At 43.8% G+C, this 18,079-nt stretch overlaps 1 protein-coding gene across 3 annotated transcripts in view; it reads right to left on the bottom strand.

Moving 5' to 3' along the window:
• Window positions 1–4,584: 4,584 nt before the first annotated feature.
• PLCG2 (phospholipase C gamma 2) overlaps window positions 4,585–18,079 on the bottom strand; it is a 139,140-nt gene continuing 125,645 nt past the window's right edge. For 2 of the 3 annotated variants that reach the window (XM_024735622.1, XM_024735624.1), the window contains exons 30-32: window positions 15,172–15,260; window positions 5,616–5,800; window positions 4,585–4,921 (exon numbers count right to left, since the gene is read on the bottom strand). In XM_024735622.1, coding sequence (XP_024591390.1) covers window positions 4,879–4,921; window positions 5,616–5,800; window positions 15,172–15,260 — 317 coding nt within the window. In that variant the 3' untranslated portion in view covers window positions 4,585–4,878. Of the gene's footprint in view, window positions 4,922–5,615; window positions 5,801–15,133; window positions 15,261–18,079 lie in introns of those variants that run through there. The other variant, XM_024735623.1, reaches the window with a different exon arrangement.

Here is an 18,079-nt window from a genome sequence, read left to right as displayed (position 1 = left end):
TGTGTTCAATTTTATATCTTTATGAGAGCTATGATTTTATCTGTTTTTAAAAAATGACCTTTTAGCAGTTCTAATTCCTTTGCTTTTTACTCCTCCCTGTTTACCTTCAAGTGCAAGGGTTGGTCATAGATTGTTCTCAAGTTTTTGGACCAGGGTGACTCGTCCAGTCATCAGTGGATGAGGGCTGGGGATAAAACAGTTGTAAGGTACACAGTGTGGCTTCCTGCAAACGGGACTTGATGACAGGAAAATACAATGGCTGACAGCTCTCCTGTGCCCTATCACTTAGTCGAGAAATACAGGTGTTTTTAGTAACATTATTGCCCCTCTAGCACAGAGCATTCTTCCAAAGACTGACAAATTGCAGAGTGGCCATGTGTTAGTTTTTGAAACTTGGGTTTCTACGTAGAGTGAGCTTTTGCTGAAAGGAAGACCAGTAACCTAGAGAAAAGAGTAAAGGATAGAAAAACCGATTGTTTAAAGAGAATTGTAACTGTACCTATCTTGTGACTGACCTATTTCTTGTTTTTAGGAGAACAAAAAAAGTGAATAGCATTTAAAAACAATAACAACAAGATGCTTCCGGGTAGATTGCTGTATTCAATGAGACCAAATTTTATTTTTTTTAAATGTGACACAGCCGTTAAACTTTCACGTTAACAACAGCCAACATTTGTGTAACTCATTCACACGATCTTCTGTGTACACACAAGCACACACTACATAAAAAATAAATTAAGCTTTAATAATGAAACACATTTACAAATGCATCTTCTTAAAGCCTAGCAAAAAGTAAGAAATATGGACACTTCTGAGACAGGATCACTGTAGAAGCTGGCTCTTCAAGAAGAAAATATTTTGAGAACGAAAAGCCTGAGACAAATCACTGAGTATTCTTCAAATGCCAGTTTTGTAATTCTGCATATTTCTTCATCTACTTATTAGCTTTCTGTTGGCAAGAATATAGCTTTTAGGGTTGTCTCCAAAAAGTTAGATGTCACCTAAGTAGAAAGTTCAGCTACATTCCTTCTGAAAATTAAAAGAAGTAGAGCCCCTTTTAGCTGTCCTTCTTATTTCCAAATACGACTCATCCTTAGTGGCCCTAGATCAACGACTGTAAAATTTTATGTTCAGAGACCTCAGCAGTGAATTTTGAAAACCGGTGTATGCCCTTACACATTTCCAAATTGATGTCTAAAATTTCTCATCCTAAATAGTTGCAAAGGATCGAAGTGCCGGCATGCTGTAGATGCTGCAAAATGGTTACATCCCCTTTAAATTTAGCCAAGAGGCTCTAAGTACAATAGGTGGTAGCCACTACCATCCTTTCAAAAAATTAAACAAGGCAACTTTTTAATGGTAGGAAATGCTACATTTTTCGTTTTTACTCACTGAATTTGTATTTTTATTCTACTTCCCCCTCAAAATTTTAGCCCAGTTATTCTTGGCTTTTATGTTGTTTAGTTGCATATCTGTAACAAAATTACGTATCCTGTCATCATAAGGCTCTTACATATTTTAAACTTCCTCTGGACTGAGTTTAATAAATAAATAGGGTGCACATTTTAATAAAGTACTAAATAAACACAGTAAAATTTCATTGGCAATGTATCACTTAAGGAGCTGAAGAAGGCTTCTCCCTCCAACTATTTCATCTCTGTATAGATTAATATTATCTTTGTTAGAATTGTCACGGTACAGTATCACTTCTATTCTCCCTTTTCGATTTTATGTGTGGAAATATTGGTGGTCTTTCACAGAGATAGATGGGAACAGAAGGAATTATGTGACAGCAGCGTAGCTGAATTCTTCCAACTCCTTCAGAACTACATGCTAAAATAAATACTCAGAAATCTTGGGTGTTCCTTCAATTTTGTTGAAAGCAAAGAATTGGGAACCACCAGCATTGCAGAAGGATTTGTATCCTGTTAAGAGGCTCTCACTTTCCAAACACCATATTTTGATGTTTACATCTTGAGTCATGCTCTACAGTCAGACTGACTATGGGGAAAGATGGTTTCTTCGGTAAGGAGAGAAAAGGGCATTTTCTCGGGCAGATGAATCTTAGGAAGGAGTACAATAGGAAGGGGAGGATCTGAAAATTGATCCCCTAAAACTAACTCCTTGGAACGGTCTGGTAGATTGCTAGGGGTAAGACTGGCCCACTTTAAAAATTATTGGCCTTGGGGGCTTAAGTTTAGTTTTTATTTAACTATGTCATAAAGCATATAAATTATTAGATGATGTCGCCTTCTTAATTAATAGAGCAGCAGGTCCTCAAATGTATTCCACTGTAACTAGTCCCGTAAGATGTTTGTTGGCAAAAGCGTTCTCAGATCAAATTTGGGAAAGGGATATTCTACACCCCTTTTCACTGTGCACATGAGAATAGCCAAGCTTTACAGTAGAGAAATTAACTTTCTGTAACCTAAATTTCACAAACCCAAATGATCTAACCAGCCTCCTCCATTTATATTTCCACGTAATAACGGATGTTCACCATTTCCTTTATCAATTAGAATTAAGACTATTTTACACATAGCAATCATGGCTTGACTCCGTCGATGTTCCTGCTATTTCAGGTTGTTCCTATCAATCACGATTCTCCTTGACCTGAACTGGCTGTGCTCATTACATGGCTGTTAAACCACAGTCTCAGCTAGATATTTTATACTTAGGTTATGTGGCATCTGGGCCCCTCACTTTCTCTGTGTCTCAACCTAGAGAATCCTACCACCACCAAGAACCAAATTAATGTGTTACCCTATTAAGGGGAGAGTGTAGTGCCAAAGCAAATATTCTCTAATGGTGGATTCAAGTCACTGTAGCACGGAGGAGCAGGAGCCGGTTTTAGGGGAGAGGGTTCTTCCCAGCACCATTGAGAGTATAAACCCTCTCATGTGCCTGCTCTGTCTCTGCATGAGTATGGCTCGGTATGGATTCTACGAGATGATAGCAGCTGAAAAGATGCTTAGCTTCTGCCTTCTGTGCTACCACTTCTTAATTTTTTTTGACACAGTAGCAGAAAATCCATTTTAAGCAGAAAGGGGATCCTGGTCTTACCTTTTGGCTTTAAAATGGAGTGAGGTGGAAGGTTTATGTCTTTTATTCATCCCTAGCTGAAAACAGGTAATGACATCAACGCCTGAGCTTGTAGAGGTAATGCTGGAGCCAAAAGGGGCTTGTGGCTGGAGGTGCAATAATTAGGCTCCAGTGGCTTCCTGGCCAACAGCCAATGGGGCACTGGCTACAGAGTCTGAAAATTCCCTCCATGCAGTGTTCAATTCAGTGCCTTTTCCATCTAACCTTTCTTGAATGTTGATTTGAACATTTGCTACCATCGGGAATGTTCTTCCCTCAGTTGCTGGCTGCCAAATAAAATAGCAACTCCAACTCAAGGAATAACTAAGTAATAAGAGCATCCTGGCCAAGGTGAGGCTGTTAGGTATACTCAGGGCTTCATGAAAGATAAAACGCATTTCTTTTAGAAGCACGTGGATAGGTTCCATGAGACCGGTAACCGTGGCTTTTTTTTTTTCTTCCCTTAAATTTTTTAAGACCTGGAACCCCCAGACTTTGGCACAGTGCTTGGTGTATGGAAGTACTTGATGAACTTGCGTGGAATGGAGGGATGGGGTCTTTTGATGAGACAGAGCATGGCTGCCTTTAAGGCACTCTCCAGCTAATTCGTGCATGCTAAACCCAGGATAATAAGGGGCGAGCGGAGTGGATTTCTAGGACACAGTTCCATCCAAGTAAAGCCACCAAGACTGACTGCTGGTTTGTGGCTCCCCAGCAGTCACTTGTTTCCCATAGTTCCCTTTTGTCTCCTAAGTTAGTTCTCAGTTCCCTCTGACCAAGTTGTGGCTCTACGGACCACTCCCCACCCCCCGCACACTATCCTCGCCTTGAAAAAGCCTTATTAAAGCATCACACTGTACAGATCATTAAACTGCATCTCGAGATGTAGAGGAGGATCATCTTGTCCTAGGTGTGTCTGCCCCTTTGTGGGTGGCCGAATCTGAGATTCTCTGTAGTTTCCTAAGGCTTCGCTCACTGCTCCAGAAAACTGGATAATCCAGAGAGCCTACCCTGTATCACACCGTTTAAGCAGTGAGTGACCTCTTGCCTGTGGACAGCTGCAGCCCCGGAGCTTCCCTGTGGCTATGCAGCCAGCTCATAAGTGGACGGAGCAGGGGTGAGTGAGAAGCTGGCCGCGCCTTCAGGGGCTCTGATCAGCTCTGTAAGATTTCCACCCTTGACCCCCACTGCCCCAGTCACGAAGCAAGTCTCTGTCTTACTGGATGGGCTCCACCCCCAGCCCCGTGCCGTGTATGGCAGCAGGTGGGTTCAGCCTGCTGGTGGCAGTTAAAGTGCTTTGACCCGGGGCAGGGCGAGGGCTCCTCTCTGGGCCCTGGTAAATTCTGATGGCCTTAAGTGTGTTCAGATCATTTCCAGAATCGAATGAATTAGTTCCTTAGAGATGGGGCTCATCTTCTGTGGAAGTCAGTTACCTGGGTCTTTAGGGGCCAGGGAAGGAACCCTGCTCACTCTACAGGTCGTGCACAGAAGCTCTAACCGATCAAGAGTTGCATTGCTTTTATTCAGTGAGGTCTGGAACACGAGAGGCCGAATGTGAGCAGGTTTTGGGGGTCCTCTATAGAGACTATAAGTTAAGAAATTGTCCAAGACGAGAAAGTTACCAGGAAATTACCCCAACTCATGCCACTTGGGTCGACTTCAGAAACGTCATCTCGCTGACAGGCTTGAGGAGAGGATGACCTCACACATGAGCATGTTCCCAGGGTCCGAAGAGAGCACACAGTCCTACATGCAAACACGCGCGCACACGACACCTTTACACATGGAGCCCGGCTTCTATGAGTAGAACTTGCTGTTGCTGACTCTCTTCTCTCTTAACCTGAAATGAAACAGATTTCACCGTCATCCATTAGTCTAGGACATGGGCCACGTGCTGAACGCTGACATTTCTCTGTCCACACATGTGCAGGATATTCGGGGCTGCAGGGTACAGGGCAGAGTTGGGAGAAGCGAGTCCCTGGCAAAGACACGTAACTTCCGTGGATCTGTTTCCTCACTGGTCGTTGTCCTGGGGTCACTGCTACTGTGTAGGCGTGGTCAAGATGAAATGAAAGTAACATGGGTAAGGAGTCTCCATGCTGTCTGCAAGGGAGGTTGCTGCTGGCGTTTCTTCACGATAGCTCTTGGTGGAGCAGGACTGCCGGGCACACGTGGCTGGGCCTCCTTACGCGTCCGTAGCACAATTCAAAGCATCCCTTGTTGTGGAGGGGGAGGGATTCTGTTTCGATCTAGGGACCACTGGACTAGCCCATGCTTGGGAAGTCTAGAAGCGTTCCTTAAACAGTAGTGGTCGTGGCTTATTTGCACTCTGACACTCAAGTGTCCGTCTCGTGAGGACAGTTCGGCTTAGGGAAGGTGCAGAAGCTTAAGCTCTAACTCTAAGTAACTGATGGAGCAAAGAGAAGTAGAGTCAAGGGTATCAGGATTTCTAAAGATGGAGGCTTTCCCGCAGCCCTGGCCCCAGGGCCCAACATCACAGTGGCTACAGGGTCTGCGGGCGGGGGGCTGCCCACCTGCGGTTGCACTTCTCCTGGTACAGCTGCAGCTGGTTCTCGTTGACGTTGAACTCTCTGACCAGGGCATCCCGGTTGGCGCTGCGCAAGTTCTGGTGTGTGTCGTACAGAAAGAGCTGGTTGTTCAGTTCTTCTTGCCGCCTCCGCAGCTGGCGGCAGGAGGAGTAAAGCTCCTCTTCGCTCTCCTGGAGAACAGAGGTGAGAACAACCATGTGGGCACAGTAGCCTCCAAACCAGGATGTGGGGCATGGCACCTGGAGGGTGTGAGGGAAGGGAGCACAGGGCAGACCTGTCATCTGCTGGGACCTTCCCAGAAAATCTAGGGCCTCTTTTAACCAAAGATAAACTTGCAGTCACTTACTCCATGGGAAGCAAGCAGTTTAGAAACTCTGGTTCTCGAGGAGGGGGAGCTTTATTGTGAAACACTGAAATAACAAATGCACTGCCCACTGATCCTGTTTCTTAAGTCTCTTCTTTTGTGGGTCTGTGTCACCTTCTGGCTCTCTTCCAAATGCAAAGGCTTATAGTGGAACACAGCAGGTGAGGCAGAGGGCAGCCTGCATGGGAGGTAGATTAGTGGTGGCCTGGGAGCTGGAGTGAGTGGAGACAGCTAATGAACAGGAGTTGCTTTCTGGGGTGATGAAAATATTCCCAAACTGGTCATGATGATGGTTACACAACGCTGAATAGACTAAAAACGACTGAACTGTATACTTTTAAGTGGGTGGAATGTACGGTATACGAATTATAGCTCAATAAACTTGTCACCCCTGCTGTGGCAAAAAGAGGCAGGGAAACATTAGGCTATATACCCCCAGAGATGGGCTTGTCACTCTGGCCAGTAATGACGACTCCCCTGTCACCGCCGCCCCCAGGCGTGTGACCCAACCCAGGCAGATGGGTAGCAGCCCTGGGCCTCTGGTCAGTGCTCTTGGTAGAAAGCAAGTTTCTTTTCTTGGGGATCAGTGGAAAGAGTGATGATGATTGTTTCCAGTTGCTAGCGGTCCCTTTGCTATCGCGTCGAGAAAGAGAGGGAAACAGAGCCACTGGGAGAGCACCTGGATCCAGCCATGACTGTAACAAGCCCTACTCCTAAACCCTGCAGTTGTCCGAGCCAAAATATTCCCCCATTATGCTAAGGGGGAAAAAAAAATCTTACCGGGTAAGGTGTTTGTATTTCAGCATGGGAGGAGGAGGGTGTGTTGCCTCACTGATGCTTTTAAAAGGTCTCTATTGTGCAAAGGATGGCTACTCAGGGGGTGGGTCTAGTAGCTGTTACCACTGGTGCAGTAGGTCGAGAGACTCCAGGGCTACAAAAACGGGCATCCATATACACAAGTGGGCTTCTTTTGTCATTTATTTTTATAAAACGTGGCTCAGACCATAGCTTGGTCTGAAATTTTTTTCTCACCTTAACGACCTAACAAACCATCATGGATGTCCCCGGGGTAACAGCTAGAACTCTGACTTTGGAGAGTGGGGAGAGAGATGGTAAAGGTTATTCTAGCCACTGGCACAGTGCCGAGGAGTAAAACGATGATTGTCTTTGCACAAGGAGTGGAGGTAAAATGGGTGGTTCTTGGTAACTGATTCAACGTACTGAGTGAGGCACTGGCAAGGGTCCATAGTGACTTCTCTTAAATGTTTATCCTTCCTCAAGGAGACCAGCTTTCCTTCCTATTAAAACTAAAGCAAAACAAAACGAAAGCCACATTGAACTCTTCACGCTGTACTACAAATGGTCTCTTTTCACCTGCTCTTCGCCTAGAAGAAAACAACTTATGTTGCTTTCATATATGTAATGATGAGTAGCACTGATGTATATACCCTACCAAATGTAGAAGAGATAGCTAGTGGGAAGCAGCCGCATAACACAGGGAGATCAGCTCAGTGCTTTGTGACCACCTAGAGAGGTGGGATAGGGAGGGTGGGAGGGAGGCTCAAGAGGGAGGGGATATAGGGACATATGTATGCATACGGCTGATTCACTTTGTTATACAGCAGAAACTAATATTGTAAAGCAATTATATTCCAATAAGGATGTAAAAAAAAATACACCTTTTCCACTAATGCTTTTAAAATTGCAGGGCTTTGTCTCCTTTTCTGAATCCCAAAGCATTTACAGCTGTGATATAATTTAGTCCTATGAGATACAACATACATTCAGAAAAGTACATAAAACATATATACAGTTTAGTGAATAACTATAAAGCAAACAGCTATGGAGACACCAGCAAGTCAAGAAACAGAGCATGGTCTACTCTATGTACCCCTCCCAATCAAGACTCCCTCCTTCCCTCTTAGAATTTTGTGATAATTATTTTTGGCTTTCTTTTGAGTCTGAGTTGTCACAAAAATTTAGTTTTTCTTTTCCAAGTCAATGGTTATTTCTGTTTTCTAATACATGTATCTTACCAATTGTTCTCACCATTGCTTCTTGCATTACATTCCTTCTTGCTTACCATGGTCATTCTTTTAGCAAAGTTTATTAGTACTAAATTATCTGTCTTTGCATTTCTGAAAATACCTTCATTTTGCCCTCGCTCTTGAATGGTAGCTCTTAGGATGTGGAATATCTAGACCCACAGCTGTGTAGCTAAGGCATGCTGAAGGTACCCTTAGTCTTCAGGCTGCTATTGCTATACATGGAAGCACTGCTGTGATGTGTCAGTCGTCTGTAGTTAATCTGTCTTTTCTTTTATACTTTTCTCTTTACTCTGTATTCTGCCATTTCAGTAGAATACGCCTGTATGTGGGTCTCTATGCTGCTCTGTTTATAGCTGGAGGGTGCTTGTCTCTTCAATGCTGGAACATTCTCAGCCATGGTTATTCCAGTGTTAGAGCTTCTCATTTTACGCTTTTTTTTTTTTCTTTTTGCCCTTTTAGTATTTTTACCTTGTCTTGCTGTATTAAAGCAAATTCCCCAAACACAATCTTCACATTTATTAATTCTTTCCTTAACTGTACCCATTCTGTAATTTCCTACTTATTAATCTTTAAAAACTTTTTTCAGGACTTTTCAATTCGTCTTTCCAGGGATTTCTTTATTGGTCCTTTCATTCCTACCTTTTCTGATTAATTTTAAGAAGGGTGGCTCTTTTTAAAATCCATGCATCCACTGGGTTCCCTTTAAAATTTTTTTTAAAATGTCAAAGTTATTTTCAGATTCGCTGGAGTCAATTCTCTTGCTTTTGTGCTTGTGAGCTATATTAGCATTATTTTCCTCGAGTGTTAAAATGTTAACATGCAAGCTCATCTGGAAGGGGAAGTTTCTTTCCTCCCTCAGTCTATACACAGGCATCTGGTTTTCTGAATGCTCTAAATGGGGGACTCCCAAGGGCAGGGCCAGCAGCGTTGCAGTGATAGTCCGGGGCTCTAGGTTCTCAGGAATACTACTAACCCTGTCTGTGTCCTGGCTGCAGGGCTGTATCCACTTTTATCCCATCCCCTCAAGCAAGCAGCTGACCGCTGGCCTAAGTCCTGGGCACCTGCCAAATCTCTTTTTATCAAGGGTGTTTCAGAAGAGTGAAGCCCATTGGCCCCAGGCCCTCTGTCTGTGTACAGCCTATATACAGTCCCATTTGTATTAGCACACAAAAATGAAATACATAAATTATGTATCCAAACACAAGGAGTAATAAAAAGAACAAAAGGCTAAGGAAAGACTGAAGATAAATTAAGAAATGGCTGAACTGGTAAACCCAAATACAAAATAAATGCAAGAGCGAGGTTGTTTTATGGGAAAAACACAAACACAAGTCAATGAAGTAGATAATCCGTTATCTAAACTAATCTAGGAAGGTATGGAAGGCTTGATTTGTGACCCAGGATATGATCTATCCTGGAGAATGTTCCACGAGCACTTGAGAAGAAAGTGTATTCTGTTGTTTGGGGATGGAATGTCCTATAAATATCAATTAAGTCCATCTTGTTTAATGTATCATTTAGAGTTTGTATTTCCTTATTTATTTTCATCTTGGATGATCTCTCCATTGGTCAAAGTGGGGTGCTGAAGTCCCCTCCTATGATGGTGTTACTGTCGATTTCCCCTTTTATGGCTGTTAGCATTTGCCTTTTGTATTGAGGTGCTTCTATGTTGGGTGCATAAATATTTATCATTGTTATATCTTCTTCTGGGTCGATCCCTTGATCATTATGCAGTGTCTTCTTTGTCTCTTGTAACAGTCTTTATTTTAAAGTCTATTTCGTCTGATATGAGAATTGCTACTCGAGCTTTCTTTTGATTTCCATTTGTATGGAATATCTTTTTCCATCCTCTCACTTTCAGTCTGTATATGTCCCTAGGTCTGAAGTGGGTCTCTTGTAGACAGCATATATATAGGTTTTGTTTTTGTATCCATTCAGCCAGTCTATGTCTTTTGGTTGGAGCATTTAATCCATTTATATTTAAGGTAATTATCGATATGTATGTTCCTATTGCCGTTTTCTTAATTGTTTTGGGTTTGTTATTGTAGGTCTCTTCCTTCTATTGTGTTTTCTGCCTAAAGAAGTTCCTTTAGCATTTGGTGTAAAGCTGGTTTGGTGGTGAATTCTCTTAGCTTTTGCTTGTCTTTAAAGGTTTTCATTTCTCTGTCGAATCTGAATGAGATCCTTGCTGGGTAGAGTAACCTTGGTTGTAGGTTTTTCCCTTTCATCACTTTAAATATGTCCTGCCCCTCCCTTCTGGCTTGCAGAGTTTCTGCTGAAAGATCAGCGGTTAACCTTATGGGGATTCCCTTGTATGTTGTTTTGCCCTTGCTGCTTTTAATATTTTTTCTTTGTATTTTATTTGATAGTTTGATTAGTATGTGTCTTGGTGTGTTTCTCCTTGGATTTATCCTGTATGGGCCTCTGCGCTTCCTGGACTTGATTATTTCCTTTCCCGTATTAGGGAAGTTTTCAACTATAATGTCGTCAAATATTTTCTCAGACCCTTGCTTTTTCACTTCTTCTTCTGGGACCCCTATAATTCGAATGTTGGTGCGTTTAATGTTATCCCAGAGGTCTCTGAGACTGTCCTCAATTCTCTTCATTCTTTTTTCTTTATTCTGCTCTGTGGTAGTTATTTCCACTATTTTATCTTGCAGGTCACTTATCCGTTCTTCTGCCTCAGTTATTCTGCTATTGATCCCTTCTAGAGAATTTTAAATTTCATTTATTGTGTTGTTCATCACTGTTTGCTCTTCAGTTCTTCTAGGTCCTTGTTAAACGTTTCTTGTATTTTCAGCATTCTGTATCCAAGATTTTGGATCATCTTTACTTTTATTACTCTGAATTCTTTTTCAGGTAGACTGCCTGTTTCCTCTTCATTTGTTTGTTCTGGTGGATCTTGTCTTTCTGGTGGGCAGGACCATGTCTGGTCGTATGTTTTGGGGTGTCTGGGACCTTATTATGATTTTAGGCTGCCTCTCTGCTAATGGGTGGGATTGTGTTCTTCTCTTGCTAGTTGTTTGGCATAGGGTGTCCAGCACTGTAGCTTGCTGGTCGTTGAGTGGACTAATGTGGCTCTGTTTATGTACTGAATTTTTAAATTCAAAAGAAAGATAATTTTATTTTTGGTTTCAGATTCCAGAAGGTCTTTTTTAGAGCTTTAATGTACCTCCAAATAAAGCACTGATGTGTTAGAGTTCTCATAAGATGCTTCCGGCAGCTCTAGTTCAACTGCCAGGCACCTGTACCGGCTATTCACCTGGTCTTTCCTAGTCGCTCCGTGCCTGGTTTTCCACTGCATGCTCATGGCTTTGTATGTGCGGCAGTACCACCAAGGCACTGGGACACGGTGGAGGCACCTAGTTTCTGCTGTTTGGGAGCAGCACTGGTCCACCTCTGGCTGTTGAGGCACGAGGAGGGCCTTTCTCTCTGTCTCCAGGTCTCCCGACTGTAAAGAAGTCTTTCCGAATCTCCAACGCCAGGTCCAGCTCAGCTCCCGAGTGCAGCACCCCCTACTCATCCTCCGGGACTTCAGTGTGCCCCGCAGCCCTTCTCCAGAGGGATATGTGTGAATCCACACATCGGCTCCGGCTGAGCCTTACTGGGAACCACAGACCCTGGTCTTTCCAACCAGGCCACTCTACCCCTTGTACCTTAGCTCCCACCCAGCATGAAGGTGAGCGCTGCCGACCCCGGGATCTGTACTCAGAGATCCTGGGGCTGCCAGTTTTCTCAAACGTACCCTCCGGATACTGCCAGCTTGTCCGGCGATAATAATTAGGGTGACTATTCGAGTATTTCTTCCTGCTCCATTCTTCTGAATCTCACAAGTTTAGATCATTTGAGTGAAGGAGGCCATTTTCAATTCAGGGCAGGACTGCATATAATACATCAGCTTAAGAGAAACTGTTTACTTCCAGAGCACAACTCGACATGTATCCAAAAATATATGGTCTTTTATTTTCCTCTTTGACCTGTCATTCCATTGCGAAGTAGCTAGCCTCAGGTAGTAATTTTTAATCAATGTTATATGAAGACCTTCATTATTATAAAGTAAAAAGGCGCAAACCACCTAACTGTCCATCAGTGGGAGAAAGGCTAAGTGAATTAGGGACCTCCACCTGATGAAACAGGCATTAATGGCTTTGAAAATGGTAAGAATATGGAAAAATGCTTAGCATCATCTGTGAAGTGAATAAAGGGCACATATTCATATTATATGAATCCAACTATGAAAATATCATATGCAAAAACTTATCAGGCAAAGGAAAGATATCAAAATGCTAGCAGTAGTTATGTACAGGTGGTTTATGGGATTTTCCCAACCCCCTTCCTTTCTTTTCCTACTTCTCAAATTAAATATCGTACGTAATAAAGTGTTAAAAAGACCCTTTGTAAACCATATATACAGCTAACAGAGTAACAGAATTGATAAGTGATTGTGACATTTAAATGGCTTCTTCAGAAAGGGCTCAGCGTGCTTACTGACATCTTTCTGGGGGCTTTAAACTCTTATCGCGGCCAGTGTTTTACGAGTAAACTCCATCTCAGCTCGCACCGGATCAATCATTTGCTCAGACAAGGCTTTCTGGAAGCTGTTTACCAGAGTGTGCCTAGCGTCACAGAGGATACAGTGATAAATAAAACGCGGTTTGACCTTGGGCACCCAGGTGTCCCAAACACACACCTCTCATCACAGTGTGGGGCACAGACGGTCCCTGTGAATGGCTTACAACCAGGTGACAGATGTGGAATTAAATAAAAGCTCGGGAAGCAGTAGCAAAGATGAAACCTGCACGTACTCAGACAACTTTTCCCCCGGGAACCCCACACAAAGCCCCCTCTTCCCCCCACCCTCTCAGTGGCCTCCCCAGCAGAAGCTTCCCTCGTTAAGGAAGTCAAAGCTGGATAAATACATTTTCTTTTAAATACACTAGTTGCATCTGCCGCCGTTGCTACCTAGTCATTTAAATTCTTTATAATGCTTCCCGGTTGTTTAACGACAGCTTTGTAGAGCAGTGTGTAGACGAATGCTCAACGAGGACTACCAGGAAAGGGAGGAACGTATATAAAATTTCATGTCGGGCTTCCCTGGTGGCGCAGTGGTTGAGAGTCCGCCTGCCGATGCAGGGGACGCGGGTTTGTGCCCCGGTCCGGGAAGATCCCACATGCCGCGGAATGGCTGGGCCCGTGAGCCATGGCCGCTGAGCCTGCGCGTCCGAAGCCTGTGCTCCGCAACGGGAGAGGCCATAGCAGTGAGAGGCCCACGTACCGCAAAAAAAAAAAAAAAAAAAAAAAATCTTTCATGTCGAGCATTTCTGTCACTTCGAATCATGAAAGGTCATTTTTTGGATCCATAATTTAAGGCTCAAGTGAAAATTGATCTTCATATAAACATTACATTTACTTTGACAGAGTCCAAAGTGCTAACATTTAAAGTTTGTTTCAAAATGGAAAACCTTCATTATCCATCCCCTTATCTTTTTCAGACAGTTTCATCATCACGAGCTTATTTTATACCACCAAACTGTCACTGAGGTTCTTTGGCCCCACCTACCGTGCCTGGTATTTTTGCATCCTCTTCCAAAGAGGATGATGCTTCTAAAATGCTTTTGAAACTATCAAGGTTATCAAAACTGAACGGAAGGCAAACAGCTATGCAGAAAACCTAACGTTAGGCTTTTTACGTTAGGCTTTTTACTGCATGGGCGATGACTATGGCTGTTCAAAGGCATCCCCATCCTTGCCTTCTCTCTTCCCCATTGGATGGTGCTCAGCTCTACAGGCACACCCGGGAGATACCGCAGGTTGGGTTCCAGACCATCCCAATAAAAAGTGAATAGTGCAGTAAAGCGAGTCACACACATTTTTTGGTTTCCTGGTGCATGTAAGAGTCACGTTTCCACTATACTATATTAACTATGTCTAAAAAACAATGTACCTACCTTAACTAAAAATACTTTATTGCTAAAAAATGCTAACCGTCAGCTGAACAAGTCATGGGACTAACAGCCAAGATCACTGATCACAGATCACCATAACAAATACAGTAATAATGAAAGAGCTTGAAATATGCAAATTACCAAAACGTGAGACGGAGACATGAAGAGAGCAAATGCTGTTGGAAAAACGGTGCCAACAGACTTGCTGGTCACAGGGTTGCCATAACCCTTTAATTCGTTTAAAAAACGCAGCATCTGCAAAGCGCAAATGAAACGAGGTATGCAACACCGACCAAGCCCATGTCAGCCCTCCGGGTTTTCCAGGTTCTCCCGAGAGAACTGGGCGAGCACAGATTCACCCAGCCCATGCTGAGTGTTGCGGTTGGGGGAGTGGAAAGACCTTGGGAGATCGTACTGGCCACATATGGGGCCTAGTGGGGTTCGTTCTATAAGAGAGGCCATCACAAAGACTCGGAAGCTCTAGAATCACAATACATACCATCAAACCCAAGACCTGAACTACCCACTCCTCGGTGCTGCATTCTTAACCTTGGTCCTCACCAACCTTATCTCATCCTCTTTCATAATTCAAGGAGGCCAAGCCCTTTCCATCAAGCCTACCCAAACTGGTTAACCAAAGGAGAGAATAAGTATCTTCAAGGCTGCTGCAAACCAAAAGAACAAGAAGGCAGGCTCCACCAACAGCAGACAGAACCACAAAAGGAGTGCCGCTCGCTGTGGGAACTTGAGGTCCATGAATTCCCTTCCCCAGGACAAGCCATGACAAAGCTTTGCTGAATGCTTGCAGACCTTTGGAAGGGATTACCGAAGACCAACAGGTGAGGTAAAGCACGCAGGAAAGATGCGTTTACCTAGAAGAGCACTGTCTTGCCTGGCTCTGGCTGAAATGAAACCAGAGAACTTCCAAAGAGCTTCCCCCTTTCCAGCTACACAACCTCTTCACAGAATCGTACAGCATCCTGCCAGAAGAGAGGCCGCTGGAAGGAAAACCCTAGGACCTCGGAAGAAATCTGTAGCTAAAAGGAATCCTTTTGTGATGTGGCGTGTTTGGCTAGATCATTCTCCATGTGTTCCAAGTCCCTCAGCCATACTCATTGGTCGTCTCCACCCCACCAGCAGACATACATAGCTCAGGGCACCCCAGCTGGAGGGTCTCCACCCACCAGGACTGGCCGCATCTCACAGAAAACCAGGAGGGAAGCCAGCTCCATGTCTTCACTGTAGCCGTTCTTCAGAGGAACAGATCTAAATCCTGCAGAGTGGAAAAACAACACCAAGGCAGGCAGTTAATGTCACACCTTTGCTTTCTTGGAGTACCCAGGGATCACATACCCAGTACAAGGAGCAGAGGAGTCAGTGCCCCATGCTGGGGGCTGACTTCCTTCCTGGAAGCCACAGGTCCCACCCTGATGGTTGGGGAGAGAGGCTGCAGAACACAGCCTTGACTGACAGGTCCATCCGGAGAAGTGAAGTTAAAATACCTGCCATCTAGAAATGAAAATGACTCACTCAGAGCGAATAAAAACCCACAGAACATTGCACATTGAATTCAGAGCGACTACAGCTGTAATTTCAATTCCTTAAATACTCCTGATGAGGCCAAAGACTCAAAGGGTTAATGAATCCCCACATTGAGTTTCTCCACTTAGCCCTTTACAAAGCTTAGGATGAGGGAGTGTTTTCTCTTTAAAGATTTCCAAGGGGAAGAAATCTTCCTGTCCCCTGGCAGTTCACAGCAGCATTGATCATTCTCCTCTAAAAGCCATTCCCAATTTACAATTAGGACCTGCGTCTAACGGTCTTTTAAATGTTTCTTTTTATTTAGGAGAGGGTTGAGGTGGGGCTGAATTCCCCCCACCCCTCCCCATTAAGTAATATTTAAGGCAACACCTCTCAGAGTTGGTTGGTTTGCTTGTTTTGATGAAGTAGTATAACTGAATACACAGTAGAAATGAAAGTCTCGCTTCCACCCACTCATAACCCCTTACTCCAGAAGGAACCACTGTTAACAGTATCTTTCCAAAATAGCCTATGCATATGTTTGTTTCCCTTAAAATCGCAAAGGATAGTACCCTGCCCAGCAATTCTGTACCTTACAGTTTCCATTGACCACTGTATCTTAAGGATTTACTATATAGCCCTAGTATCACTTTGAAAGTTTTTAAATTGAAATATAGTTGACGTACAATATTATGTTAGTTTCAGGTGTATTACATAGTGATTTGATATTTGCATACATTATGAAAGGATCACCACAGTAATTCTAGTAACCATCTGTCCCCATATTCCGTATGCTTTTATATTATATCCCAGTAGCTTCTGTGTAAGGGGAGATTTGTACCTTGAAAGCTTCTTATTTGCACTGTATCTACTGATTGTCTGGGACAAGCAACGCTCAAAGTAGGGCATGTGGGCTAGTTTCTCTGTGCCTTCCACCACTCCGGTTTTGGCTTGTTCGATGACTATTCTTATTTCTCTTAGAGAACCTTTTTTTAGTCTGTCAGTTGATTGATCACCTTTAAATACTATCCATGTATTGAATCCCTCACTTTCCACTGCTGATGATGAGGACATTGGCATGCTTACGTAACCCTATAGCTTCTCTCCCTTCTCCTCCCCTAATCTGGGTAAGCTGTATTATTATTTCTCCATCAACATGGTGTGTTGACCATAATTCTCCCACAAAGGGAGGCTTAGTTCTGAAAAAGAACACGACAAGGAACACTTGTATGCGCACAACCTAAATCTAACCGTTAACCTTTTACTGTACTTATGTTTATCCACCCACCAATCTATCCTTCTTACTGAACTGAACTTTTCCGTCGGTATTTTGGCTGGCTAAACTTGTCTTTTGTATTCTTGAATACGAGCTCATGGGACATATAATCCCTGGACTGTGCATGTGTGAACACATCCATCCTGTGATTTTATACTTGAGTGACAGTGTGAGTGGGTATAAAACTCTCAGGTCACACTCTTTTCCCTGGAGGATTTTGGGAACACTGCTCTCCTTGAATTTTGCTGTAGAGAAGTTTTCTGGCCTATTTTCCCCTTAGAGGTGTTGGGAATTATGGTGATGTGGATCACCTGTGGGTCTTATTAAAATGCAGATCCTGACTCCAGAGGTCTGGGATGGGGCCGAGATTCTGCATCTCTACCGAGCTGATCTATGAACAGTGCGGAAGCAGTCAGTCTAGGTATTGATTGATGTTAGAACATGCTGAACTGCTGTGCGCTGTGGCGTTCTAGGGGGGCAGCCCGTGCACCCCGAGCAAAGTGGTGCGGCCCAGCGCGTGCCTCCAAAGTTGGAGAAGTGAGCTCTGTCCCTCCTTGGGCTGGACGTCTCCAGTTCCACATACCTCCTGTCACTGTCCAAACCTCATTTTTAGGAGCAGCCCTTCACATATATTGGGAGTAGGGCTGAACGGTGTTTGCCGATTTCACTAAAAATAGTTTGGTTCCGTTTTTCTTATGTCACAGAGGAAAGGGAAATAGAGACATCTTTTGACGTAGCATCAGTATTTTGGGCTTATTAGGAGTAGGGAAGAACATGGGGTTTGAATCCCAGCTCTGGTCGGAAAGGTGTGTGACCTTGACCTAGTTCATTAACATCTCTAGGCCCAAAGTGCTTATATTTAAAGAGCGGAGATGAGAAAACCCCTTTCACAGGACTGCTGTGAGGATTAAAAGAGAAAGAGTTCAAGGCACCAAGCACAATAAGGCTGCTTCCTTCTTTCCCGAGCTCCAGCTGGCTTAAAAGCTTAAGTGCGTCTCTAATGACAATGGGCAGAGTTTATTTTCGAGTTCGATGCCTTACGCACAAAGATATTGTTACTCTGTGTCACGCCTTCCATGAATATGGATGTACGAGGCAGTGCTAGCAGCGGGACAGAGAGAGGAGGTCTTACTGGGAGCATCTCACAGCTGGGGGAAGGGTCACGTTTTTTATCATCCTTGAGATGTTGTTTTTTAAATCTCTCCAAGCTAAGCCGTAGCGTTTTCTAGATGATTCGACAGGACACTGTTAGGTGGCTGGTCAAGAGGGTTCCTCGGCTGACCTCTCTCTAAGCC

This window comes from Neophocaena asiaeorientalis, unplaced genomic scaffold (assembly GCF_003031525.2).
Source record: "Neophocaena asiaeorientalis asiaeorientalis breed wild unplaced genomic scaffold, Neophocaena_asiaeorientalis_V1.1 scaffold40, whole genome shotgun sequence".
In the NCBI taxonomy this organism is placed as follows: Eukaryota; Metazoa; Chordata; class Mammalia; order Artiodactyla; family Phocoenidae; genus Neophocaena; species Neophocaena asiaeorientalis.
The sequence above is the reverse complement of the archived record's forward strand: the minus strand, read 5'-3'. Positions and strand labels throughout refer to the sequence as shown.